The sequence below is a fragment of the Neovison vison genome, chromosome 2 (assembly GCF_020171115.1).
Source record: "Neovison vison isolate M4711 chromosome 2, ASM_NN_V1, whole genome shotgun sequence".
Taxonomy (NCBI): domain Eukaryota; kingdom Metazoa; phylum Chordata; class Mammalia; order Carnivora; family Mustelidae; genus Neogale; species Neogale vison.
The window spans coordinates 33,171,755-33,199,012 of NC_058092.1; the positions used below are offsets into that span (position 1 = coordinate 33,171,755).

General features: G+C 43.2%; 2 protein-coding genes across 4 annotated transcripts in view; both read left to right on the forward strand.

Moving 5' to 3' along the window:
- The window catches only part of CCDC30 (coiled-coil domain containing 30), a 62,393-nt gene extending 54,771 nt beyond the window's left edge, over positions 1 to 7,622 (forward strand). The window contains 4 exon segments of the mRNA XM_044236758.1: positions 1,082 to 1,181; positions 6,859 to 6,923; positions 7,261 to 7,353; positions 7,355 to 7,622. Coding sequence (XP_044092693.1) covers positions 1,082 to 1,181; positions 6,859 to 6,923; positions 7,261 to 7,353; positions 7,355 to 7,460 — 364 coding nt within the window. The 3' untranslated portion in view covers positions 7,461 to 7,622.
- Positions 7,623 to 9,835: 2,213 nt separating this feature from the next.
- PPIH (peptidylprolyl isomerase H) lies at positions 9,836 to 26,775 on the forward strand. Of its 3 annotated transcripts, none has more exons than XM_044237984.1 (10): positions 9,836 to 9,946; positions 10,291 to 10,355; positions 10,621 to 10,701; positions 10,970 to 11,014; positions 11,283 to 11,325; positions 14,294 to 14,386; positions 18,272 to 18,359; positions 18,844 to 18,884; positions 19,611 to 19,699; positions 26,575 to 26,775. In XM_044237984.1, the coding sequence occupies exons 1-9, from the start codon at positions 9,881 to 9,883 to the stop codon at positions 19,677 to 19,679; spliced, it is 591 nt and encodes a 196-aa protein (XP_044093919.1). In that variant the 5' UTR covers positions 9,836 to 9,880; the 3' UTR covers positions 19,680 to 19,699; positions 26,575 to 26,775. The 3 variants fall into 3 exon arrangements, with proteins under 3 accessions (XP_044093919.1, XP_044093922.1, XP_044093920.1); XM_044237987.1 differs by having other exon boundaries at positions 10,678 to 10,701; XM_044237985.1 differs by lacking the exon at positions 26,575 to 26,775 and adding an exon at positions 21,284 to 21,545.
- Positions 26,776 to 27,258: the final 483 nt, after the last annotated feature.

Genomic DNA, 27,258 nt, shown 5'->3' on the forward strand with positions numbered 1-27,258 from the left:
ACTACTACTGCTATTACTACTGTTGTTGCTGCTACTACTAATACTACCACTCTTGCTGCTACTACTGCCGCTGCTACTATTACTACTGCTGTTGCTGCTACTACTGCTGTTGCTACTATTATTACTACCACTGTTGCTGCTACTACTGCCGCTGCTACTACTATTTCTACTGTTGTTGCTGCTACTACCGCTGCTGCTACTACTATTACTACTGATGTTGCTGCTACTACTGCTACTACTATTACTACTGTGTTGATACTACTATTGCTGCTGCTACTACTGCCACTGCTATGACTATTACTACTGCTGTTGCTGCTACTACCGCTGCTGCTATGACTATTACTATGGTTATTACTACTATTGCTACTGCTACTGTTACTGCTACTACACCTACTACTATTACTACTACTGCTGTGACTGCTGCTATTACTACTGCTCCTAATATTACTGTTACTACAGCTGCTGCTAATACTGCTACTATTACCATTGCTACAGCTGCTGCTATTACTACTGTTATGACTACTGCTGCTAGTACCATACTGCTGCTGCTGCTGCTAATACTGCTGCTATTACTATTACTATTACTATTGCTGCTGCTGTTACTACTGCTGCTGCTGCTACTGCTGGTACTGGTGCTACTATCACTGTTACTGTTGCTATGGTTACTAATACTACTGCAACTACTATTACAAAAGTATGGGATGACTATATGAGATCAGAACCATACACAGGCTGTGTAGCTACAATATTTGAAGGGATGCAGACTCTCTTATTTCAGTCCCACCCCTAAATGAGATCATATCCTTCATCAAGTTTCTCAAGACTAGAATTGTGCCTTTCCTTTCATACTCTTGCATATGGTATGTCTCTGTTCTCAATATGTTTTTAGTGACTGTGTACAGGCCAAAGCTTATTCATTTCTACTTGGTCTTGGAAAGTGGTGAGAGTTGTTCTGCCAAAGTTGGTTCCATAATCTAGGCAGTGGGCTAAGACCCAGAGCTAGTGGTAAGTGGGACATAGTTTTGAGTTTTTAGTAATGATACAGAGATTTTTACTACTCTTCTGATCTATCCCATTTTAGAGTACTTCCTCTGGATAAAGAAAATAAGCAATTGCAGGAAACCAGCATCCGGCTTACACAGCTGGTTGGTATCTTAGAGCGTATCACAAGGAGCATCCAGGCTTACAGAGGAGAGATAAGATGCATGCTTCTGTCATGTCCTTCATATAAAGCTTAGTTTGCTAAGGTTATTGTGTTCTGTCTCCATCTTCATGTAGCTGTAGGCTGCACTTGGCCTCATGGTGGCCTGTGGCAAAGAAGTTCATTGGCTACACCAGAGCAGTAGACCCTGAGACTGCTCTTGGCTAGCTTTGGTCTTCATTGGGTCAACTTGGGGCCTGGACTCATGACCCTGAGATCAATAGCTGAGCCAAGATTAAGAGTAGGATGCCCAACCAGCTGAGCTACCCAGGCATTCCTGGGTCAGCTTTTAGTAAACACTCTCCTCCTATGTGATCCCAAAGAGATTGTGCGTGTCTCATATCTTTTTCAACAGTGTATCACCATTGTCTTTTTGCTTCTCTATCTCATCAAATCAGCAGTGAGATCCTGGAGGGCAAGGATTATATCTCAAATGTCATTTTAACTATAGACAGGTGCTCTATAAATATTTGAGAATGAATGACTACTAAATATTTTCACATGTATGCCTCATTCTCAACCCTGTTTGCCATGGATTATTCTAGCTCTGTCTCAGAAATGAGCAAATCTGAGGCCCTGAGAGTTAAATGAAGATAGTCTGGTTTGGCAAGTAGTCAAACCTAAGGTCAGAGTCAGAGAAAAGCAATGATGTCACAAAGATCCAAGCAGACAAGTAGTCAAGTCCAGATATATGCAGCCAATAGTATAGCCTCAGAGAAGGTCCAGAGTCTGGCTGGTAAATGTGTCAGGGAGAGGGACTTCAATGAGCAGAGTTGCATTCTGAATCTAAGATAGAGGCTGCTTGCTTTCTCCCCTAGTTTGTATCACCTGCTAGATGTTTACTTCCAGGATACTTCATGTAGATCCTGCCTGTTGGGTACTATTGCTGTGAACATAGGACCCACATCTGGCTTGCTCTCAGAAAGGTGATTATTTCTGGGGTGGCTGGGTGGCTCAATCGGCTGGGTGTCCAACTCTTGATTCTGCTCAGGTCATAGTCTTGGGGTCCTGGGGTCAAGCCCCATGTTGGGCTCTGCACTCAGCACAGAATCTTGGAATTCTTTCTTGCCCTCTCCCTCTTCCCCTCCCCCAACCAGTGCACACGCTTCTCTCAGGTCAATAAATAAAATCTTTAAAAAAAGAAAGGTGATTATTTCCAAACTACATGAATTGTTTCATAGATTTTATCCAAATTAGAACTGCCAGATTATGCAGCTTAATTTCCAGTAGTTTATTTTTTTGCTTGTGCTACAGCTGTTCTCAACTATGCTAAGTCCTAGGGATATGAAGATAGACTGTGTTTCTGGAAGTCTTTAGTAGAGAAGGACAGAGACATACATGAATAAGCACTACAGTATTATAGTTACTGAGTCTTTTATTTTTTTTAAGATTTTATTTATATATTTGACAGAGATCACAAGTAGGCCAAGAGGCTGGCAGAGAGAGAGGAGGAAGCAGGCTCTCTGCTGAGCAGAGAGTCAATGTGGGACTCGATTCCAGGACCCTGGAATCACAACCCAAGCCAAAGGCAGAGGCCTTAACCCACTGAGCCACCCAGGCGCCCCAATAGTTGATGAGTCTTAATGGTGTATATACACTAGACCTGATAGCTTTGAGATCCACAACATTACCCTCAAAGAAGATAAAAATGTGATGGGGTAAAGACTATAGTACGTCAAGCTCCACATTTCATATGTGAAAAAAGTACCAACTTGTAACATCTTCATACGTGTTAACTCCAAAATTGTTTTTAAACTTAGAATCTTAAGGATCTTCCAATTCAATCCCCTCATTTTATACAGGAAGGAGATAAAACTCAAGAGAGGCTAAATGGTATGCCTGAGTCACACTGCTAACATTTCCCACATCTCCTGATTCTCGGTGATTGAGTATCATACTACAAATGGATCACTATATAGATCCCTGAGATCAGACATATCCTAGATCTTCTCCTTCCTTGCAACACCTCAGAGGCTAAAATGGTAGGAGCTTGACATTTGTTGAGTGCTTGCTATGTGCCTGGTACTGTGCTAAACATTTTATGTACATTATCTCATTTAATCTACAATCTATTCTGCCCATTTTCACAGCTGAGGAAACTGAGCTTTAGAGAGGTAAAATGACATCATTGGCCAAGGCACATCACCAATAAGTAGAAGAACAGGGACTGAAGCCAACTCTCTGTGGTACCTTATTCTTAGCCACTATCTCATCATACCCGACTCTACTGTTTCCCTTTCAGGATATGGGGGTAACCAGGGACATGGCCTTGTAAGAGACCATATTGTATCCTGTGTTGTAATCCCATCTTTCCTCTCTATTGGATTATAAAATCTATAGGAGCAGGAACTATGTCCATCATGTTACCCTCTGCATCCCAAGCACTTAGTACCTGGGTTAGAGCAACAACTTAATTCATCTCCTTTCAGTCTTTCCTCCTAATCTGTCCTGCCCATGCCTCCAGACTAATCTTCATGAAGCACTGCCTGTCTTCACAGTACTTCATCCCATAGAGTTTCAGAGACTTGTTTTGTCTATCCGATAAAGTTCATTCATTCAACAAATATTTATTAGGCATATACAGAGTGCCAGGCCTCATGCTGCCCCTCCCTTGTGGTTTGGATATGGTGATATACAAGATCTATCTTGTATAGACACTCTTGATATAGAGTGTCTGCCCTCAGAGAACTCAGCCTTGATGAAAGTGACCATGATATAACCAGCAACTGCCATACACTGTATGAGTTCTACCATAATGGTAGGCCCAGAATGCTGTGAAAACAGGAAGAGTGGCATCTAAACCTGTCTGGGGTGGTTAGGGAAGGCTTTCAGAGCTATACTTCCAGAGTTAGAAGAATTGAAGCCACATAGGAACTTCCCATAGTCCAAATAACTTTCTGATATCAAACAAAGTTGATCAAAGGAAACCAATCTGTTTACTGTTTCCCCCCAAACTCTGGTTTCCTCCCACTAGATCATGTATTTCCCTTACTTGGAAAGACACATCCCATCTTCCTTCCTTCTTTCATCTTCCTGGCTTTTTTTTTTTTTGAAATACTATTGTTCTGCTAGCCTATAGCCAGAAGGGTCTTTACAAAATATAATCTGAGCATATGACCCAAAGCCATACAAGGATTTACCGCAGTCCTCCTTAGGCTCTTCTTGGAAATCCCTCTCCCTCCACTGCCGTCTCCCATGACTTCCTTGCCCCAGATTTTCTCTTGGCTGTTTCCTACTGTCCCTCGTAATTTAACCTAAATACCTTCTCTTCCATAACGCTTTTTCTGAATCCTCCCATCTCCAAATATAGCTTTGTGTCCTTGATAGGACTTCTCACTGCTCCTTATGTCCCAAATACCGGCTCAGCATTTTACTAGTTGTGTGGAAGGAGGAAACCTCATTTACCTTATAGTTCCTTCATCTGGGAAAATGAAGTTATAATATTCAAAGGTGGCCATTCCTCACCAAAATCTGTATATTAATATTTATAGCAACATTATTGATAATAGCTAAGAGGTGTAAACAGCCTAAATGTCTATCAGCTGAGGAATGGGTAGACAAAATGTGATATATCCATTCATACAGTGGAATATCATTTAGTCACAAAAAAGGAATGAAGTATTGATCCACGTTATAAGACAGATGAACTTTAAGGATATTATGTGAAATGAGAAAAATCCAGTCACCATATATTATATGATTCCATTTATATAAAATGTTCAGAGTAGACAAATATATAGACATAGAAGTAGATGAGTACTTGCCTAGGGCTGAGGCACTGAAAGATGGGAGGTGTAGTTAAAGGGTATTAGGTTTATACCGGGGGTGATGAAGATATTCTAAAATTTATTGTAATGGTTGTACAACCCTGTGAATATACTAAAAACCATTGAATTGTGTACTTTATTTTTATTTATTTATTTGAGAGAGAGAGAGAAAAAGTGCAACTGGGAGGAGGAGCAAAGGTAGAGAGAAGCAGACTCCAAACTGAGTGAGGAGCCTGACACAGGACTTGATCCCATGACCTGGGAGATCACGACCTGAGCCAAAACCAAGAGTCAGATGCTTATCCAACTGAGCCACTCAGGCACCCCAAATTATGTACTTTAAATGACTGAGTTGTATAGTGTGTGAATTATATCTCCATAAAACTATTACAAGAGTGAGTGAATGAATGAATGATTGAATTTCAGAGATGGCTAGTGGGGTTAAAGTAGAATAATTAAAATAATGCATATAAAGTACCTGGTGTGTTGCTTGGCAAATTAATGGCATTCAATAAATGCAGCTTCTTTCTCTCCGTGAATACACTTGTTTCGATATTGAACACTTACTAAGTTCCTCCCATATGTTAGGTATGTTTATGTTAATTAATTTTTGCAATAACCCTGAAAAATTAGTGATTAATTGTTATTCTCACACTTTAAATGTAGGAAACAAAACTCAGAGAGGTGATGGGACATATCAAGAGTCTAACTAGTCTAACTAGTAGAGCCAGAATTCAAATTCTCTGAATGGTGGTTTTTTCTTCCTTATAGAAGCTCCTCATTTATTTCAGGATAACTAAGAATTTCTCACAGAAATTGGGTTGGTGTGTATCAAAGTTTAAACAGAGGTCCAAGTTTAGGGGAATCGGTAAACCCCATAATTGTATGTAATATTTGATCTGTGTTGATCAGTTTCTATAAGAAAGGTATTTGGTTTTTAAAGTCACAGATTTTTCAGAAAAAAAGATACTTTTTTTCATGATTTAAAGGGACAGAAAATGTTTACCAGAGTATTAAGTAAAAACTTACCTAATAGAACAGAATGATTATATCAGCTAATATGAGGTAATACATGTAGGACAATAGATATAATAAGAAGGCTTACAATGGAAGTGCTAATATAAAAGTATAAGATTTATATTTTTATAATTACTAGATATTCTATAGGTATTTAGGGATTACATTTTTTCAGTTTTATTGAGATGTAATTGACATATAACATTCATTGTATAAGTTAAAAAGTATAAAAAAGTAAAACTATTTTTTTTCCTGGCAATGAGAACTTTTTAAGATCTAGTGTCTTAGCAACTTTCAAATATACAGTACATTGTTGTTAACTGTAGTCTTCATGGTATACGTTACATCCCCAGAATGTATCTTATAACTGGAAGTTTGTACCTTTTGACCACCTTCACCTAATTCCTCCATCCACGACCCCCCCACACCTCTAGCAACCACAAATCTGATCTCTGCTTCTATAGTTTGTTTTTTTTTAAGATTGTACATATATGTAAGATCATGATGCTATGAATATGGGGTGGGGCACAGATATCTTCAGGCAGTGATTTCATTTTTTCCAGATACCCAGAAGTGGAATTGTTGGATCATATGGTATTTCTGTTTTTAATTTTTTGAGGGAACCCCATACTGTTTTCCAAAGTGGCTAAACCAAAGTACGTGCCCATCAACAGTTCAACAAGGGTTTCCTTTTCTCCACATCCTTGCCAGAATTTGTTATTTCTTTTTTTTTAAATGATAGCCATTCTAGCAAGTAGGAGGGGAGGGTGTTAAATTTTTAACCAAAAGTATCTATAAAGTACATGTTTTAGGATCATATTACCAATGGTTTATAATTATAATTTTAAATATTCATCCTTTCTTTTCTTTCAGAACACAATTTGTGACATCCCTGAATTTGAATTATTGAATAAAATCTTGCCCTTACAAGACTCCAGGTTAGTAAAGTCAGGAAAGTCATCTGCAAGACTGAGAGTCATGACCGCCTAGCTCATCCTGAGTTGCTGGCTTAACAGAGCATAGCATTTGGGAGTAATGTTTCTATATTTAGTATTTGAATTTTTTTTCCGGTCCCTTCTCTTTTCCACCACCTCACCCCCACACCTTACAGGATCTCGAATCCATACACATAAGTTTAAGGTAAATGTTATTTGGTTTCCTTTGTGTTTGAGAGTTGTAAAAAACTGAAATCCTATGGCTGCCTTGTCCCTGTAACCCCAAAGTGCTACCAAGGGATCCTGTTTTCACAAAATCCTCACATATGGCCATTCTTAATTTTTAAGGAACAGGTTTGGTAGAGTCAGGCAGAAGTCTTCAAGAGATTGCAAAAATATACATCAGAAGCAGCAGTGATAAATCCCAATTTCCATGAGTCTCTTTCGTGTTCACAGAATTCTGAAGCTGGATACATGAACTTGGCTTTTATGAAAGAGACACAGCACATCCAAGAACAAGACCAAAAATCAGAGCCATAAAATCACTGGTGGCCAAAACTAGACTGATAAAGCTGCTAACTTAAAGCATGAGGGTGGAACATGACATGTAAAAGAGTTACCAAGGATCCCCACTGGACATCAACGAAGAGTCCTCATCCTCAGAATTGCTGATAAATTTATTAAACTAGTTGTAAAAATGGATTTCTCAAGTTTGCTTGATATCCTCAAATATCCTTATATTGATCTGAAATAGTGACTTAAGCTCAATGGTTTAATTAGAGGTCTGTTCAGTAGAGCACCTATATAGCTAACTCAGCACTTTCCCCCATTATCATGGATATTATTTATTTTTTTAAAAGTAAAAACAATGTAATCGTATTAAATCAAATACTTTAAAAAGAAAGAGAAATCTCCTATAATCCTGCATTCTCAAGACAGCTATTTTCGTTTTATTCCTTTTTGGTTTTTATTCAAATGAATATTTTTTTAAATTTAGAAACAAATTTTATCAAATGCATATATTTTAAGTGATTGTTATGTTGTATGTTCATTTTCACAGTCTGATTTTTAGTTTAACATACCATAAAACATTTTTCAATATTTTAATAGTCTTCGTAATTATTCCTTCAGTAGCCACATCATGTTTATAAATTCTCTCATTGTTTGCATTCAAGTTGTTTCTACTTTTTCACTATTTGAAATTAAGCTGTAGTGAAAGTCTTTGTGAATGTAGCTCTTCTTTTTCTCTTGAGTTATTCTGAAACAATTGACATAATTGGGTCAGAGGATACAAATGTTATATAGTTTGGTATTTCACTTGTGTTGCTTTAAAAAAAAAAGTCAACATGATGTTTCTGTAGTCAACCTCTTTATTTTTTTCTTTTCTTTTCTTTTTCTTTATTAAGTAGGCTCCATGCCCAGCATGGAGCCAAGTGTGGGGCTTTCACGACCCTGTAATCAAGACCTGAGCTGAGACTGAGTGGGATGCTTAACCAACTGAGCCACCCAGGTGCCCCTATAGTCAGCATCTTTAAACTTCTTGATCCATAAAATGGGAACAGTAGTCGTTCCTGTCCCATATAGTTGTGAGGACCAAATGAAATGAAATGTATATTTAGAACTTAGTAGCTACTTAAGAAATGCTAGGTGGTATCATTTGTTTTCACTGGCACTTTGTACTGGTTTTTCCACAATCTCATCAACATTGGATATTTAAACAATTCAAAAAATTTATTTTAAAATAGCTGCTATAAGCTATACTAAAGGGTGATTCCTGCTGTTCTTTCTTCCCATCCTTTTTCTCCTCCTCTTTCTTCTTCCTCTTCAACTGGAGATAGAGGAGACCAAGAGGAAAGGAAAAGTAACCAAAAATTAAAAAGACACTGTGAGTTGAGATATTGAATTTTTATATGTAACTCTTACTTCCTCAGATGACTGACCCAGAAGGGATGATCAATGGATATAGGACATAATGATAACAGATACATGCTCTGACTCCAAACCTTGCCCAAGGTCACCTTCTTTCACTCAATTCATTGAATCTATTTATTGAATCCCTACTATGGGCTATTCAATAGTAGGCGTTAGAGCTACACCTGTGAAGACAGTTTCTGCTTTTCTGGAGTTAATATGCTATTAGGTTGGAAGATAGATATGTGTGTGCAACAGGGACACACCGGGGGGGGGTGACAGACCATATAATTTTGGATGGTGTGTGGCAAGAGGAAAATAAACCAGTGATGCAACTGCAGGAGTGACTATGGGCTGCTTTAGGTTAAGTGACCGACCGCTGAGCTGAGCCCTGAGCTACAAGGAGCACTCCCTACCTTCATTAAGATCTAGAAGAGTGTTAAAGACTGTCAACAGCTGTTACCAAGACTCTAAAGAGAGTATCAATCTCCATGACCTCAAGGGACAGAAAAACCAGAGAATCATAATTGAGGGTGATACAGGATGAGACCAGATATGTGTGGCCAGATAATGTAATGTAGGCCTTTGTATTTAAGGAATTGGATTTTATTCTAAATATGGGAAGCCAGGGATGATTTATAAGCAGATTTATTTAAAAAGCTCTAGCCGCTCTACAGGAATGAATTGTAGGTGGCAAGAGTGGAAGCTTGTGGCAGAACTAGAAATAAAATTCTGGTGTACTGACTTAACCGAAGGGCTACATATACCAGGCTATTCCAAGTGCCTTCGTGGGGCTCACAGACTAATGGGCAGGGATCAGACCGGTCGCACGTAGGATAGCTCAGAGGTCCTGGTCCCACGTACTGCCACAACGCCCGGTTTCGGCACGGGAGGTACAGAGCTCTTGGCAGCCGGGGCAGGGAGGGACTTCCGGGGGCGGGGCCTGGCTTTCGTTGCGTCTTGCGCCTGCGCCGGCACGTAAACCCGCGAAGCGGGGGATTAGGTTCGCCGGAACCCACGCCTCGGTCTTCTGCTTCCGGGTCGCAGCCATGGCGGTGGCAAATTCAAGCCCTGTCAATCCCGTGGTGTTCTTTGATGTCAGCATTGGCGGCCAGGTGAGGTCCATGCAGCCACGGCGCCGAAGGGACACTTCACGGGACCAGCCGGGAAGATCTCACCCACCCAGGGATAGCGGACTGGAGAATCCAGGAAACGAAACTGGTCCAGAACCTACCGACCTGCGGGGCAGGGGCACGGGCACGGGAAGGGGAGAAGTCTTGCCCATCCTAGCGCCGCGCAGCGGGAGGGACTGGACGGCGCGAAAGGAGAGGCTGTGGAGGTGGAGGTGGTAGAGACCGAGTGGCATGGGGGCGAAGAGGGGTCAGCCGCTCCAGTTCCTGCTCGCGGAGGCCTTCATGGTCTTGGACCAGGCATTCTGACCATCTCCCGCCGCTTGCAGGAAGTTGGCCGCATGAAGATCGAGCTGTTTGCGGACGTTGTGCCTAAGACGGCCGAGAATTTTAGGTAAGGAGATGTTCCAGCTCTGCTGGGTTAACCGAACCAGAAGCTGGAACCGGTTAGGCGTTATCCTCTGCCTGCCTCTGTCTGTCTACTCGCTGCCCTTGAGATCGGAGTCTTCTCTGTAGCGCTCTGTATAGTGACCGTTTTTACTCTTCCCATATCAATTTTGTTGTTAACTTGCATGCTTAGGTGTCTGGACGTCGGCTGGCCCGTTGGTGGGCTTTCTGGCGCTAATGTCTGTGCCCCCCCCCCATCCCCACCCGAATAGGAATGCCCTCAGCTGTGATGCCATGGTAACTGATTCGTTCACTCTTTTCCCTTTAAGGCAGTTCTGCACTGGAGAATTCAGGTCAGTGTCAGACATTGTCGATTTCTCTGCTTGCTCCTCAAGGATGTCCTGGGGCTGCGGTGGGGTTTTGGGGAACCATCAGCAGGCCTTGAATGATTGCTGGTGACAGTAATAGAAGGTAATACCCCAATATCTTCAGTTCATTTGCCTTCTTTATTTCTCTTCTCCCGACCATCTTTAGGAGAGTTCCTTGGCTCTAGTGGGTGGTAAACTGGACAGGCCTCTGATTACCTATCATCATTCCAAGTTTCTTTCTTTTTGGTTATAGAAAAGATGGAGTTCCGATAGGCTACAAAGGGAGCACCTTCCACAGGTAAGGCCTTGGCAAGCCATCCTGCAGGCTTTTAGAATTACTTCCTTTGGGGATTCATCTCTTTAGTGGGAAGTAAAACCATAGGACAGTTCCAAGATCTTAAGAAGGAATGTTTTTGTGAACTCAACAATTGATTTGAAGGCTTATTAAAAGCCAGAGTGATAAACATTTTATTTTTAAATCAATGTTAATCTAAAGGATAATGACTAAAGCAATGTTTTTCTAAATGACAGAACCTTCTCTCAGGATCCTTTATACTTTGTTTCAGGGTCATAAAGGATTTCATGATTCAGGGTGGGGATTTTGTTAATGTAAGTACTACTTCTTTACTATCAAAGCCCTTTAGGGATACTGTTTTTTGTTATTGCTGCTACTACTACTTCTACTACAGGACTCAGTCCTAAGGCTCGCTACAGTAGCGAAGTTTTCTGAAGGAGTAAGTTGGGGGGGGGGGTAGGAATGTCCTTTAGAGTTACTTGCTACTACTCTTTATACCACTAGATGAAGACATTAGCACTTCGAGTCACTGACTTCCAAATTTCAGCCTTTTAGAGCCAGAAACTGAACTTTCCCAGCATACCTATAGATGATCCTTTAGGGATACAAACTAGTTAGTCACATGACACTTGGGTTGAAATCAAATGAAATTTTTTTTTTTTTTTTTCTAAATGGCAGTAGTCCTTTTTCATGGAGCTCAGTGCTTATGCTCTAATTCCCTTCTACCTCTGGTATCAAGGTGCCTGAAAAGTTGCATTTTTTAAAAGATTTTATTAATTTATTTGACAGATAGAGATCACAAGTAGGCAGAGAGGCATTGAGAGAGAGGGAGGGAGGGAAGCAGGCTCCCTGCTGAGCAGAGATCCCGATGCGGGGCTTGATCCCAGGACCCCAAGACCATGACCTGAGCCGAAGGCAGAGGCTTTAACCCACTGAGCCACCCAGGTGCCCCAGGAAAGTTGCATTTTTCACCAGAAATCAATTAGTGGGCAAAGAATCAGACAACAGAGGCAGATGGTTCTGGAGGGATATTTCCTCTATTTACTAACAGGGCCCAGTAGAATAATTCTTTACTGTGAAGTATAAATTTCTTGTGACTAGACTGTATGTATCTTCATACTAAGCCTCTTCTCCTTCTCTGACCTTGGAGGGTGCTAAATAAACCATATCTCTTCTTAGACCTACTTTTTTCCTTAGCCAACCACTTGCATGCACGTGCATGGTGGTCTTTCTTATTAATATCATTTGGTTAAGACAAATTGCTGTTTTCTTGAATCTGGGAGAGTTCTTTCTCCTTCATGTGTATATTTATTCAGCTTAACTCTTAGGAGTTTTTAAAGGGCCTATTTCCTGTCTGGGTAAAGTTACAAAGTGGCAGATTTTGGGTCAAACCAGGCTTTTAGATACAGTTTGTCTCATGTGTGTTACGTTGTAAAACTGGGACGTTAAACCAGGATCCTGGTATCATGACCTGACCTGAGGGCAGATGCTCAACCAACTGAGCCACCCAGGTGCTCCTATTCAATTAATTTTAAGTCACTTTCTGTTGTTTGCTCCAAAAATTAATTTTGTCATTTTCCCTACTCTGGTTTCTGGAGAGCAATAAATAATGTAATTATAGCTAAGGATGCAAGAAGTGATCTGTCCCCCAGGTTTATTGGAAAATTGGAAGTGAACTTGTTTTTCTCTTCTTCTGTATGTACGTAGGTATTTGTGTGGAGTTAAAGATATAATAGCTCTGGGCACCTGGGTGGCTCAGTGGGTTAAAGCCTCTGCCTTCGGCTCAGGTCATGATCCCAGGGTCCTGGGATTGAGCCCCGCATCAGGCTCTCTGCTCAGCAGGGAGCCTGCTTCCTCCCCTCTCTCTCTCTCTGCCTGCCTCTCTGCCTACTTGTGATCTCTATCAGTCAAATAAATAAATGAATAAAATCATATATATATATATATATATATATATATATATATATATAAAATAGTTCACATTTACTATAGTGCCGTATCAATTGCAAGGTCTTTTCTGATTGGGTCTTCCTGGCAGCGGTGTAAAGAGCAGGTGATTTCATCTTCACTTGTTAGCTGAGAGAAGGGAGGCTCAGCAGTGCAAAGTGACTTTTCCAGCTCATGAAGGATTGATCCGGAACTCACATCCAGATCTTTCTACTACACAGAGCTTGGTTTTATTAATTTGTAATCAAATAAAAGTTTGATTTTGAAAGTTTTTTTCCTTGTCTGGCTTATGTTAATTGTCTTTGGTAATCTTTGTCCCAGTAAGGGCCCCTTGATTCTGTCCTACATCAGTGCTTTTCCTTTCTGCCATGCACCCAATATTCTTTCTCTTTGCTAACTGGCTGGAAGAGATTGGTCTTTTGTCACCCTCTCAGGTATTCTGTTTAAGGTACTACAAATATGGCTGTAGCCAAGTTGCTTTATCACCCTGACTCAAGTTGGCTCACCTGGAAAACGAGGACAATAATAGTGTTTATTCCATGTGGTTACTGGAAGAGCGAAGAGATAATGCTAATAAAGCTAGTTTAAGCAGAAATTGGGGATTTATGATAAGGTGTTTCATGAAACCCAAAGGAAGAAACGAACTAGGAACTAGTAGGCCACATAGAACCAAGGCAGTCCTTTCTTTCTTTCTGTTTCTCTAGTGTTCTCTATACAAGTATGTTGCCTTCTCTTTCTCTTCTCAGACCAGACGATGGTCACTGGCAGCTTCCAGGCTCACGTGATAACTTCAACCTCAAAGAGAGCCTCAGTCCTTCTTCACAATTCCCAGAGAAGGAACTCCATTAGTTGGGCATCCTCTCTTGGACCAATCAGCCTTGGTCAAGAGGGTGGTATCTGCACAGACGAGGCTTCCAAAAGCCTATCCACCTGCATAGCTTGGAGCGGAGATAGTGGTCAGTTAATTGGATAATTTTATATGCCAAGAGGCATGAGAGTCTTTGGGAGTGGCAAGGATTATGTATGTGATCATTGTACTGTCATTCCCTACTCTGCCTGGGTCTTAATTGAGCTTTCTAGAGGCCCAGCTGTCACCTATTTTACTGAACCTGTGCGTTGCCCTGGCCAGTGCATGGGCTGCAGGTTGCCTGGGATGGTGCTGGCTTTGATTATAAGATAGGGTCCGAGAGGTGTGTCTCACAAAGTGACCTTAAGCTTAAGAGCGCACCTTAAAAAGTTGGCTTTGGTGCGGCAGCATCCCTCCTCTGGGTTCCAGGATGGGGGAGGAGGGGCAACACTCAAAACTTATGAACACTTCCTTTTTTTTCTGCTCAGGGAGATGGTACTGGAGTTGCCAGTATTTACCGGGGGCCATTTGCAGATGAAAATTTTAAACTCAGACACTCAGCTCCAGGCCTGCTTTCCATGGTAAGTAAGATCCAGTCAAGATTTTGGGTTACATTCGTATTCCCCAGGTTCTGGGCCCCTCTTGAGGCCCAGTGCTATCTCTTAGGATGAAAGCAAATTCTTTACTTCTCTTACTTGTCCCAGGACTCACCTCTGCCACGTACACCTCCTTCTTCAGTTGGCTTTGATTTTGTTGAGCTGGGCCCCTAGCAGTCTGGGGAGCCAGAGTTGAACTCTGATGTGTGTTTTCCTACCTCTGTTTGAGCGGGGAAATGTGCTCAGCATCCAGCCTGTTGCTCAGAGTGTGGCCAGTTGTACTTTCAGCGCTCCACCCATCAGGATTCCCCCCGCACCTGTCCACTCATGCTGCCGCCTGGCTTGTCCCCCTCCGAGCTCACTGACTGCTCCTGCTCTTTTGGACCTGCTCTCCTTCCTACTTAGACCCACTTCCATACCTCACTCCTTTCTCAGCCCTCGCCTGCCCCACTTAACCCTCTCATCTGCCCCACTCATGCTCACTCTCCTGCGTGCTCACTCCCCCATCTTCCCCTTATTCATCATGCCCTCCTTTTTTTACTCATCCCATCCTGCCTCCCTCTCACTCTACAGTCTCCTCCCTACCTCCCTACATTACCCATTTCCCTGGCAGTGCCCCCATTCTCCCTCCCCAGACCCTATATTTACAGGCACACACTCTGCCCTGCTTGACTGCCCTTCCACTTATCTACGCAGGCATTCATCAAGTGAAGGTTTGCCAACACCCACTCTGTTTCAGGCCTCAGAGTAGGGTACAGGGGTATAGACCTGATCCCTGCCCTTGTGACACTTAACATCTAGTGGAGGAATCACACATGCAAACTGACAAGCCCAGCGTAGGGTAATCACACCACCATCTATTGAGGTGAGGGCCCCTCAGCGTATGTAAAAGTCCATGGGGTGCCCCATGGAATAAAAGGCGTCATTCCGAGGGGTCAGGCACGGCTTCACGGAGGAGGGTGGCATGGTCAACAGAAGGTGAGGGAAGATGAGGACATAGGATGTGAGTGGGGAAGGGAAGGGCCAGTAGAGACACTAGAGAGAAGAGTGGGTTTAGCTCCTCAAGGGCTTCAAATGCTAGAATCAGAGGTTATGGTGAAGTACAGGTTATGGTGAGCTGGATGCTTTTTTGAGCAGGGTTGATCAACTTCGTGATTTAGAGAGAAGCCCCCAGCTGCGGTGTGAGTGGCAGATGGGAATAGAGAGGTGGAGGTAAGAGAAGCCAGTCAGGAGGCTGCCATGAGGACTGAGTGAGACCTGCCTGGCAAACAGTGTGTAAGCCCCCTTTTTGGAGAGCCAGGCTGGGCAAATGCAGGAGTAAATGCTGCAGGTGGGCTCAGGTGGGCTTGGATCTTCGCCAGGAGGGCTAGGTCTTTCTAGGGGCATGCCATCTGTGGAGGAGTCAGGAAAATGGAATGAAACGTTGGTCTCTGCTCCCTCGGGCTGACGCTGGTGAAGCTGTGCTGTCACAGATCATGTGGCACAATTGTTTTTGTTTCCATCCTCCCCTATATTCTAAGTTCCTCAAGGGCAGGGACTGGGCCACAGGGGTCTCCAAGCCCTACTACCTGATAAACAGGCACGGAGCAGATACCGATGAATGATGGAAAGATTGTCAGTGTCAGTGTGATTGCTAACCTCTACTGGCCAGTTGCTCAACAAACACCATAGGAGGGTTAATCCCTTTTAATCTTCTCAACATCCCTTTGAGATAGGTACAAATGAGAACACTGAGGCCTAGGGAGGTGATGTGACCAAACCGAGGTCACATGATCATGAGGCCATCGTCTGGCTCCAGCGCTTACTCTTTGAAAGCAGTGAGCTGTACTGCCTCAAGAGAATGAGCAAACCCAGGGGCTGAGAGGGCAGAGAGTGCCCCTTGAGCCATAAAAATGTATATGACTGTTCTGCCTGCCTGCTTGCTAATCAGTGTCCCTGCACCAGCCTCAAGGGAGATTGAGTGATTGCTTGATTGACTGGTCAAAAGAAGGAAGCAAAAAATTGGGAGCCCCAGGATGCCTGTGCCTCATTCCACAGCATGTGCCTCCTCTGACTGGCTTAGGCATTCCCTTGCTTTCGGGTAGGAGTTGTTCATAAGTACATGCACAAAACCCACGAGTAGCCTCATCTTACGAGGGGCATTTCTAAGTATAACACAAAATCCCTGGTGAGGCAGTGAGCGCGTTCCCCTGGACAGTGCTATGAATGTATTTCATGCACACATTTGTTCCTACACAGCCCAACACAGAACCAACCGATTTAAATCCACGTAGCATCCGATTACCGCTATCGACCTGTCTCATAATTTCCAGTCCTGCCTCAGTCATGGTTATCGTATGAGACCTGTGCTTTTAATAGTACTCTCAGTTTCCCATGGTCGACTCCTTTTTTTCCAAAACAATGGAAGTATGCAATAAAACGTCCACAGAGACAGACACTGTCGCAAGGCAGTGGTACTGAAAGGTGACTTGGACTTGCTGATGTACAAAAGCCTGAATTTAGCGTATTAAAGCCAGTTCCAGGGTCTCAGCATAAAAAGTACAAAAGTACACTTCATAAGAAAGTCAAATCTCTCCTTACAAAGCAGTACAGCTAACTGCTTTCAAGAGTAAGTTCTGGGGTGCCTGGGTGGCTCAGCGGGTTAAGCCTCTGCCTTCGACTCAGGTCATGATCTCAGGGTCCTGGGATCGAGCCCTGCATCTGGCTCTCTGCGCAGCAGGGAGCCTGCTCCCCGCACCTCTGCTGCCTGCCTCTCTGCCTACTTGTGATCTCTGTCTGTCAAATAAACAAATAAAATCTTTTAAAAAAAAAAAAAAAAAGAGTAAGCTCTGAAGCCAGACGATGACCTCATGACCGTGTGACCTCGGTTTGGTCACATCACCTTTCTAGGCCTCAGTGTTCTCATTTATACCTATCTCAAAGGGATGTTGAGAGGATTAAAAGGAATGACTCTCCTATGGTGTTTGTTGAGCAACTGGCCAGTAGAGGTTAGCTATCATGCTGATGATCTTTTCGTCATTCATCGGTATCTGTTCCATGCCTTTCCGTGCATCATAACCGTAGCCTGTTCTTTTGTAATGCATTGTGAAATGTAATGATGTAGAAACAATTTCAGGGGAGGAGAGGGGATAGGGCTAGAGACTTTCAGATTCTCAATTTTTAAAAAATACTAATTCCTGTAAAATTCAATAATACAGGTTTTGGGGTATAAAAAGCAAGCATCATTGATTAAATAGCATCTTTTTCTAGCATGGCACTAGCATAGCAACTTTTCACACCTCCTTACAGTCTTTTATTACCATTGTTATGGTGCAGTACAAAGCTATTCAGTCAAAAGAGCTTATGGCACAGGCAACAGGCTTTTTCTCCATCGTACCTAACTTGTAACTGTAATCCAGGTATAACAAGTGTCGGATTAAATACAGCAGATCAGTCCCTTCGAACAATTGTTCCCATTTTAAAAATTCAGGCTGCAGGAGAACTGTACATTTATTCAAGGATCTAGCTCCTTGAGGGCAGTGATTATGTATCCTGTTTCTCTCGGTATCTTTGGATCCTAGCTTAGGACCTGGTTTAGAGTAGTTAGTTAGTAAGGTTTGCTGAAAGAAAGAAAGGAATCAGGGCTACAGGCTCTTTGGGGAATCTTTTTTTTTTTTTTCTTTACAATTTTATTTGTTTGTCAGAGATAGAGAAAGAGAGCAGAAGCACGGGGAGCAGCAGATAGAGGGAGAGGGAGGAGCAGGCTCTCCACTGAACAGGGAGTCTGATGTGGGGCTCGATCCTGGGACCTTGGGATCATGACCTGAGAATCTTGCCCTTTGACTAGCATGGCCAGGCAAACTCACTGAAGGTATACTTGGTTTCTGTCAGGCAAACAGTGGTCCCAGTACAAATGGCTGCCAGTTCTTCATCACCTGCTCTAAATGTGATTGGCTGGATGGGAAACACGTAGTGTTTGGTGAGTCCTCTTCCTGTCCCAGAGTCCGGGCCCTGTTCACACAGAGTGGGACTTCTAAAGGAGCCAGTCCTCAGACTCTAGTCCCAAGAGTGCTTGACTGATGTAACTGCTCTGGGAAAGTGGAAGTGGTGGGAGGTGGGGAGAACTTGTGGTTAGAATGCTAGAGAGAAGGATGGAGGGACTTTCTGATGTAGTGTGTAACCACTGGGGTGATCTGTATGTCTGGGAGGGAAACCTGGATGGTGTCACTTAAAGAATGCCACACAGAGGGAGCACGATACAGTAGGGCTTTGCAATCGCCCAAACCTAGTCCGCTACTCCTTCTTATCTCTGACCTTGGGCAAATCATTTCACTTCCATCAAATCTCAGTTTTCTGATGGTAGTATGAGATTCCAATGAGATGCTGGCTAAGAGTGGACATTGGAAGCTGGAGAGTGCTATGCAAATGAGAAAAATAAAGTCTAGTTCATACTCTTCCTACAGGAAAAATCATTGATGGACTTCTAGTGATGCGAAAGATCGAGGTGAGTCCTGTTTTGATTTCCTCTATCTTGGCCGTTCTAGTCTAGTAACATGAGAGTGTTAGGCCCTGTCTTTACTGCCTCCAGTTACTTGGGCTCCCTCAGAAAGAACGAGGAGTCCAAGCCGCCCCCCCCCACATTTTTCTGGCCTGAAGTTTGCCCCTCTGGTGCTCACTGAGGTTTGGCTTCTGGTGGCCCCTTCACCTACTTGATAAAATCTTACTCAGCAGTGAAGCCAAGGTCCTTCATGACCTGGGCCCCGCTATGTCTCCACAGCCCCTTCTGCCACTGCTGCGTCCGTATTCCAGTCTCGTCAGGCTACTAGCTCTCCTGGGAATATGCCATACACATTCCTGCCTCTGAGCGTTTGCCTGTGCTATTTTCTCTACTGGAATGCTCTTCTACTTTTCCTTCCAGTGGGATCCCATTCATCCTCCAAGGCCCAGCTCAAGTGTCCCCTGTGTAAGCAGTGGTTGCTTCCTCTGCTCTGTTGTGTCAACTCTGTCTTATAATTTACTGCATTGTTTCATATCATAGGTTTGATTTTTTTAAATGTTGGACATTTTCTCTTTGATCTGGATTATCTTTACCCTTCAGCTAGGACATGGACTATTAACATTTCAGTCCCTGAGTCCTCAGTCCTTAGCACGGGGGCTGGCAGGCATCCCTATGTGTTTGGTGAGTGTGTGTGTCTGAGTCGATGAATCTCCACTGTGCTTTCTCTCCTAGAATGTTCCCACAGGCCCCAACAATAAGCCCAAGCTGCCTGTGGTGATCTCACAGTGTGGGGAGATGTAGTCCAGAGCAAGACTAATCAGGTACGTGTGACTTTCTCCTGGTTAGGAGTCCCCAGCATTCCCCCAGACTAGGAGTCTAGTGGAGGGAACTATAGACTTGAAAACATGGGATTGAGCCCCATTTCCTGTCTGTGTGACTTTGGGGAAATCACTTCCCTTTTCTGAGCCCGTTTCCTTATCTGTCAAATGGGGACAATAGCTTTCTTAGGCTCCTTGTAAGGATCAGAAGAAAAAAGTTTATTAGGGCATTTAACTTTTCTACCACTTTGTCGTCTACAAAGTATCAACCTGAAAGCCAGTGATCTGTCTCATAGCACTGTCAGACTCTAGTTCTTTCCTGTGCCCCTGCTGGCAGAACCTGGCTCCACCCCTGGGCGACTCCAGGCTGGGAGCAGGCTGGGCAGCTGGGAGACACAGCCGTCGTGCCTCTTTCATTGGAACTGATGCTCAGTGTGCCTGGGGGGCTCGGTCAGTTAAGCTTCTGCCTTCGGCTCAGGTCATGATCCCAGGGTTCTGGGATTAAGCCCCCAGTTGGGCTCCCTGGTCAGTGGAGAGTCTGCTTCTTCCTTTCACTCTCCCTCTGTGCTTGCTCTCTCTCTCAAATAAATAAGTAAAATCTAAAAAAAAAAAAGGAAGTGATGCTCATTGCTCATTTCCAGGGCCTGACTTTGTATCTGCCAGACTCATAAGTGAACGCAACCTATTTCCCAGCCTGCACCAGCTCACTTCCTCCCCATACTTGCCACTGCCTGCTCTGTGCTGGGTGACAAAGAGTTGAAAAATGCCTCTGTCTTTCAGGAGCTTAAAGGGAATAAGACACAATCTCAGAGGTGATCACTAGTAATATAACTGACGTTGCTAAATGTTATCAGAGTTCAAGGGAGAAATTGATCACTTCAGCTAGGTGTGGGGTGGTGGTGCCTTTTGCCTTGCTTTTCTCTCTCCCCCTCCCTTCCTTCCTTCCTTCCTTTCTTCTTTCTTTCTAATTCTCAAACCTGCAGAAAACTTGGAAGAAAAGTATACTGAACACCCATTTCCCTTTTGCCCAGGTTTACCAATGGTTAAGATTCTTGTGTTACCATTTTACTTTGACATTGGTTTTTTCTCTCCCTTCTTCCCTCTCCTCTCTCCTGCTCCCCTTCTTTCCCTCCTTTTTACCTTCATTCCTTCCATCGTTTTATTTCTTTCCCATTTGAAAGTTGAAGACTTCTTGACACTTTACCCCTAAATACTTCAGCAAACAACTCCTAAAAATAGCATCCTACATGACCACAGTAATATTATTTAATATACATGTTCCAACTTCCCCAGCTGTCCACATAGTAACTTTAATAGCTCTAAAAAAGAAAAATTCAGTGAAGGTTCACATATTTTATTTGGTTGTTTTTAATCTTAAAAATAACATAATATAATCTCAAGAAAACAGTTCCAAGTCCTTGTCATTGCCTGTCCTCCCCATCCAATCCCACTTCTGTCCCAGGAGGTAACTGCTTTCAGTCTGATGTATGACCATCAGGGCCTTCCCTATGCCTATCTTATTTGGGGCGGTTTTGTTTTTCCTAAATGTCATCATACTGTTTTGTTCATTTGTTTTCCATTTGGCAGATGTCTTGAAGACTTCCTCTTCCATCACATAAAACTACTTCATATGAAAACAAACTGACAATATGCTGTGTTTGTAGCATATAGCTTATTTTATCCTCTGACGATTTGAACAGTTCAATGTTGTGACTGTTTTGTCCAGAACACATTTTAAGCAAAAACTGACGTTGTGTTGCTTATCTTAACTTTGGTGATATCCTTTGTTAAACAGAAACTGTAAATTAAAAAAAAAAAAAAAAGAAAGAAAGAAACTGTAAATTTTGATGAGGTCAAAATTATCAGTCTTTTCTCTTACGGCTTTTGTGGTTTTATCTTGTTTTAGGAAGGTCCTTAGTATCTCAGATCATAAGTTAGTCTTTTGTATTTTTTTAATATTTCTATGGTTTTACTTATATACTTTAAAATTACCTAGAGTCTATTTTTCTTTTCTCTGCCTTTTTTTCTTTTTTTACTTTCTTTTTTAAAAAATAGTTTATTGATTTGTTGGACAGAGAGAGATACAGTGAGAGAGGGAACACAAGCAGAGGGAGTGGGAGAGGGAGAAGCAGGCTTCCCGCCAAGCAGGGAACCATGTGCAGGGCTGAATCCCAGGACCCTGGGATCATGACCTGAGCTGGAGGCAGACACTTAACGACTGAGCCACCCAGGCACCCCTCTCTGCCTTTTTTTCTGAATGGAGATCTAGTCAAATGCCAGACCATTTTAATAACTGTATATACCTCTATCTGTGACTTACTCTGTGTTAACAGCATCTGGCACTTACAGGCATTCATCAAAAATTTATTACATGAGTTAATAGAGAGAGAGAATGTCAGGCATTTTAGGCAGAGAACTGGTATGAGCAAATGCAGAGGCAGGCATGCACAAGTGTGTGCTAGAAACTGCACGTGGTCCTCTCTTCTCCAGCCAAATAAATACTCCCTTCTGAGGCACAGTTGACACCCTGAGCTTTCTTTCCTGCCTAGGAGATCCCTAGGGCTCAGCCTGTTCTCCTCCTTCAGTAGTGGCTAGCATTTCCCTCCTTCTCCTTGCTGAACCTGAGTTGAGCTACTAGGTCCTTTTCCTTCTAAGGATTGACTACTGATCACTACCAGAGGACAGAGATTAAAAAAAAGAACAGTGTTTAAGAAATTTTTTGATTGGGGCTTTTCTGTATTTTTCTGAGTCCCTTCTAGAAAGTTAATGGAAATCCTTGTCGAGGGCTTGATTCCTGAGGGTGGTGATCACAACCGTCCCTTCCTCGTCTCTTATTAGCAAAGGGCAAAGTAAACCTTTGCCCCTGAGGAAGCCTCTCTTCTCAGCCTACAACCCAAGCAGAACAAATTCCACAAGGGCCATTTGACGTTTCAGAAGCTTCTTAGACCAGAACTGTCCAATAGAAATTCCTTCCTGTGATGGTGGAAATATTCGATATCTGTGTGTCCATCATGCAGCTCCAGCCACATGAGACAGTTGAGCACTTGAAATATGTGGCTGACGTGACTGAAGGACTGAATTTTTTATTTAATTTTAATTAAATATAAGTGTGGTACTTCCAATTCAGTTTTCTACCCGTGACTTGCTCAGCACTGAATCTTTCATAGCTAATACTTAGAGGCAGTATCATAATGGCAGTTGTTTATTGCATACTTCTTGTGCTCAAATATTGAGTTAAGAACTTGAATTATCTCATTTAACTTTCCCAAAAATCTTTATCATAAGTTTTAAGGTGTTAGGGAATTTAGGTGGCAGTCTGACGTAAAGTGTCCCCACTTTGGGTTTCTCAGTAATGTGATTTGGGAGAAAGGAAGGAAAAGTGGAGATTAATTCCCTGGGGAGCAGAGTATCATCCCATAATTTCTCTTGCCATATGGGAGTGTTTCAGATCCCTCAGATCCCTCAGGTTGTCCGGGGCAATATAATGGCTAACAGCTAATATAAATGCTGGTTTTAGACCCTGTTGGGCAGTATTCTCAAACGTTAATGCACGTATGAATCACCAGGAGATCTTATTAAAATGCTGATTCTCACTCAGTGGGTCCGGATGGGGCCAGAGATTTTGCATTTCTAACCAGCACTCAGCAGATGCTAATGCAAGACTGTAGTGGGATAACAGAGCCTGCTTTTTAATCGAAAAGCCACCATATTCCAATCAGAAAAGACCCAGAAGGTGATCCTCTCTTGGTGGCACTGGTCCCGCAGGAATCTGCTGCATTCAAATCAAGATATCACCTAATCACGCACGGGAGGCCTTGTGTCTAGGCACTGGAAATAAAAGAAGACGGGAAGGAGATAGAAGACAGCTCAGTGACATGATCAGCTCTACCTCCCCAGGAAGCACTCCTAAAGCTTTTTCTGGTTTTGCCTTAGGTCCTGACTTTGGTTTTAGCGAACAGGAAGTTTTCTGTTCAACTCTCAATATAGAGACCATGGTTTTATCTCAGTGGGTCCTGTGAAAGCTTTTTATGATGCATTTGGTTAGGAATCCAGAAGTGAACCTTGGCCCCCGGGATTCTCCTGCTGTAATCTGGATCAGGTTCTTTGCTACTTACAACCACTTGGGGGCTGGTGGAGCTTCTGTTTGGAAAGCTTCAGAGTCTCTTGGAAAAGGGAGTGGCTGTGAGCTCTGGCAGCCCAGCTAGTCTGAATTGCTGCTCTACCAGTTAACCCTAAGCCTGGTACCTGTAGCAAGCAGTAGGTTGCTTTCTTCTGTCATTGTTTCCCAAATTTCCCTAAAGAAGCCAATCACTTGGGAGCATTTGTTAAAGCAACTAATTCCCAGATCCCTTCCCTGGAGAGTTTGAGTGAGTTTGAGGTAGGATCCAGGATAGCTATGTCTATAACAAGCATCTCAGATGCTTCTTACCAGAGAAACAGGGTTCGCACTGCTGTAGGCAGTACTGTGATGAGTATCCTTTAACATTGCATCTTAGAAAAAAATATGTAATTAATGCGACACACCATTTTATCGTGAGGCATTATTAAAGGTCATATGGTGATTAGGTTAAAAAATTGTGCCTGTGGATGGTGGCTAAAACCGTGGTGAAGGTGCTGTGGGAATGACCGAGCTTTAGGAAGCCCTGTCTCCCATTATGGGATTACCCATAGACGCGATATAGTCCTACAGAGGAAGATGATGGGACATGTTGGTGGCACAGGGACCAATCCTTCATTCCTTCCACAACTATGCACTGTTGGAATAAGATGGGTCCTGTGCAGCATAGGCAGCTGCAAATTTAAAAAGCCCAGTTCCTGCCTTAAGGAACTGTCTCTGGGGAGACTGGCCATGGCAGCACAGTAAAGCCTTGTACTGGAGGCTTCAGAGCAGAGTGAGGAAAGCTGGAGCTCCTGGAGCGTCTGAGAGGACTACAGAAGAGAGGATGCTGTGGCTGAGTTGAACGAAGAGAACTTCTCAGGTGGCTAAAATGGAAGGGCATTCCAGGCAGAGGGAACAACATGAGCAAAAGCAGGAAACTGCAGGAAGTATAAGGGAAACCACTTAATTCCATATTAGCAAAGGGTAAGAGGTAAGGCTGGAGGAGGCCAGGGCCAGCTGGGAGAACCAGTGCAGGCTGAGATACTCATGTGTTATCCTGAGAGTGGGCTTCGGGCAGTGGGCACATTTTTTTTTCCCCTGGGGTGAGAGTTCATCGGACTCCAGAGATTGTCAAAAGGGAGCCCAGTCCAGCCCTCCAAAAAGAGCCAGGCCAGCAGGAGCCACTGGAGGATTTTGAGCAGGAGAACACTGTGATTGAATTTTCTTATTCCATAGGGGACTCTGGCAGCAATGTGGAGGAGAAGCTGAGGGCAGTGAGGTGTCCACTGCAGCAGGCCAGGCGACAGACAAGTTTCCACGTGAAAATACAGGTGTAGGGAGTGCTAGAGACTTGGCAGCAAATATTTGCATGCCTGCTGGCTGTGTGACACTGTTGTTCCCTGCCCTGAAAGAGAGACACCCTGCCAGCTATAAAGGGAGGGGAGGGGAGAATGGCTTCATTCCAGTCCCATCCAGTACAAAGGCCGAGCACCCAGCATCTTAATCAGATCTCACACACGTTGAGGTATGCCAGTTGGTGAAATACCACATAGCCTTAAAAAAAAAAAAAAGTAGATCTGTATGTATCAGCAGATTTTTAGGGTATGTTAAGTGACAAAGTCAATATTTAGTACATTTGAATTACTATTTCAGAAGTTACTATAGTGAAGTACAGCCAACTGTTAGTAACGGTTACTTGTGTAGTACAGAGATAGCAAGAGGTTTTTGTCCCCCCATTTCTATTGTCCCATATGTGCTTGAATTTTCCATATTGAGCATGTATCTCGTGATAGAAATACGTACTGTATCTACGTAGTTTAACTGATTCTAGTTGCACCCAGCTGCTCCCAGGCATGTGGCTGACATCAGTCTGAATCGCTCCCTGGTCCCTCCATCTCCTCCTAGGTCTAGGTCTGGGACAGTCAGCGGTGCCTTGCTGGGTGCTCTCCCAGTACTTGGTTCATTTCTGTATACAGCAGTTAACATAGCATATCACAGATGTGTTGGCCTGGTTTTCTCTAGACAGAACACCTTGAGGCAGGAACCATGCTGACTAACACAGTGCCTGGTCTAGGAGAGAGCTTGGGTCCTGGGGCACCATGGAACTTACAAAGTGCATTTATGCAGTTCTTTATATTCTGCTTGGGGGTCCAGGATTAAACTTCTAAGCCTGAGCCTGCAGTATGACACCAGGACTCTTTGTTCCCTGGAGGAAAAGGGGGGTGGCCATGTGTAGGGGGAGGGAGACGGAGTAGTTTCTGAGTGTACTCACTCCGTTCATTAAGTAACACTAACTACCAAGGCCATAAACAGAGGGTGTGGACTTTACTTTCTCTATAGCACTGGAACCAAAACCTGTAAGGAGGAAGGATTGCTCTTTGTTCTAGAGCTCCACAGAGAGCATCGAAGTCTGGCAAAAGGCACACAGACTTTGGAGCCAAGTAGACCAGGAAGCCTCATCAAGCCATTAAACCCCTTGGGACCCTAGTTTCCTCTTTTGCTTGATTACAGATAATATATACACAGAATTTGTGAATGGTAAATAAATGAGATGATATGTGCAGCCATAAATGTTAGTTTCTTTCTTTTTGTTCTTGTGTAGTATACTTCTCAACTTTATGCTGGGGAACCAAAGGTCTGACGGAGGGCAAGAGTCAGACCAGTTCTGCTCTTCTGGGAAAAGCAGGTTAGGAGTGTAGAGAAGAGCTAGGAGTATTGTCTCTCATGGAATGTCCCCTTCCAGTGCCTCTGAGCTGCTTATCTCTTCCATCCCTAACAGACCTTCACCTCTCTGCCATTGTGGACCTTCCTTGCTCTGGGTGACGCTCTTGAGTAAGATAATCCGGATTGCCCCTGTGTTTGCTTCCCTGCCTGCTGCAGCCCTTTTTGATCAAGAGACCTTGGAAGTGTCACAGATTCAGAACCCAAGATTTTCTGTTTAAGTTTTCAATTGTAAATAAAGTTTTGTTTTGTTTTGGTATATGTGTTGTTTTTAAAATGGTTGTAATGATAGCCTGTCTCCTCACGCCTTAGCTTCAGCCAGAAGGACTGGGTCTCACCAGAGGCTAGCATGGACCAGAGCCAAATCATCACTGTGGTTAGGTGATGCCTCAGATTTGCAAGCAATTGTAGTAGTCCCCTCTTGGGCTCCAGCTGACTGGGCAAAGAAGGCAAAGCCCCAGGGCTATAAGCACAATTTATTCCAAGGATGTCCCCAGTAGGTTCAATGTGGTTGGTTCTAGAGCCTTTGAGGAAAGAGTCACTAACTTGGGACATTTTTGAATCAGAGACCATTTGGTAGAATGTGTCTCAATCACAGTGAAGTGAGAATAATTTACTCAAAAATCTTGGTTTCAATCTGGGGTCGTTTTTTAAACAGTAGAGGTTTTGAGAAGTTCTCATCCCCTTTCAGAGCTTCAGTCTTCTCATCTGTAAAGTGGGAATAATAATGCCTATCTACTTC

Excerpts from the sequence above, each read along its gene's own strand:
- PPIH (XM_044237984.1), top strand. The coding sequence starts at position 9,881 with ATGGCGGTGGCAAATTCAAGCCCTGTCAATCCCGTGGTGTTCTTTGAT. Across the intron at positions 10,356-10,620 it reads AAGACGGCCGAGAATTTTAG|GAATGCCCTCAGCTGTGATG; the intron begins GTAAGGAGATGT and ends CCACCCGAATAG. Across the intron at positions 10,702-10,969 it reads TTCTGCACTGGAGAATTCAG|AAAAGATGGAGTTCCGATAG; the intron begins GTCAGTGTCAGA and ends TTTTGGTTATAG.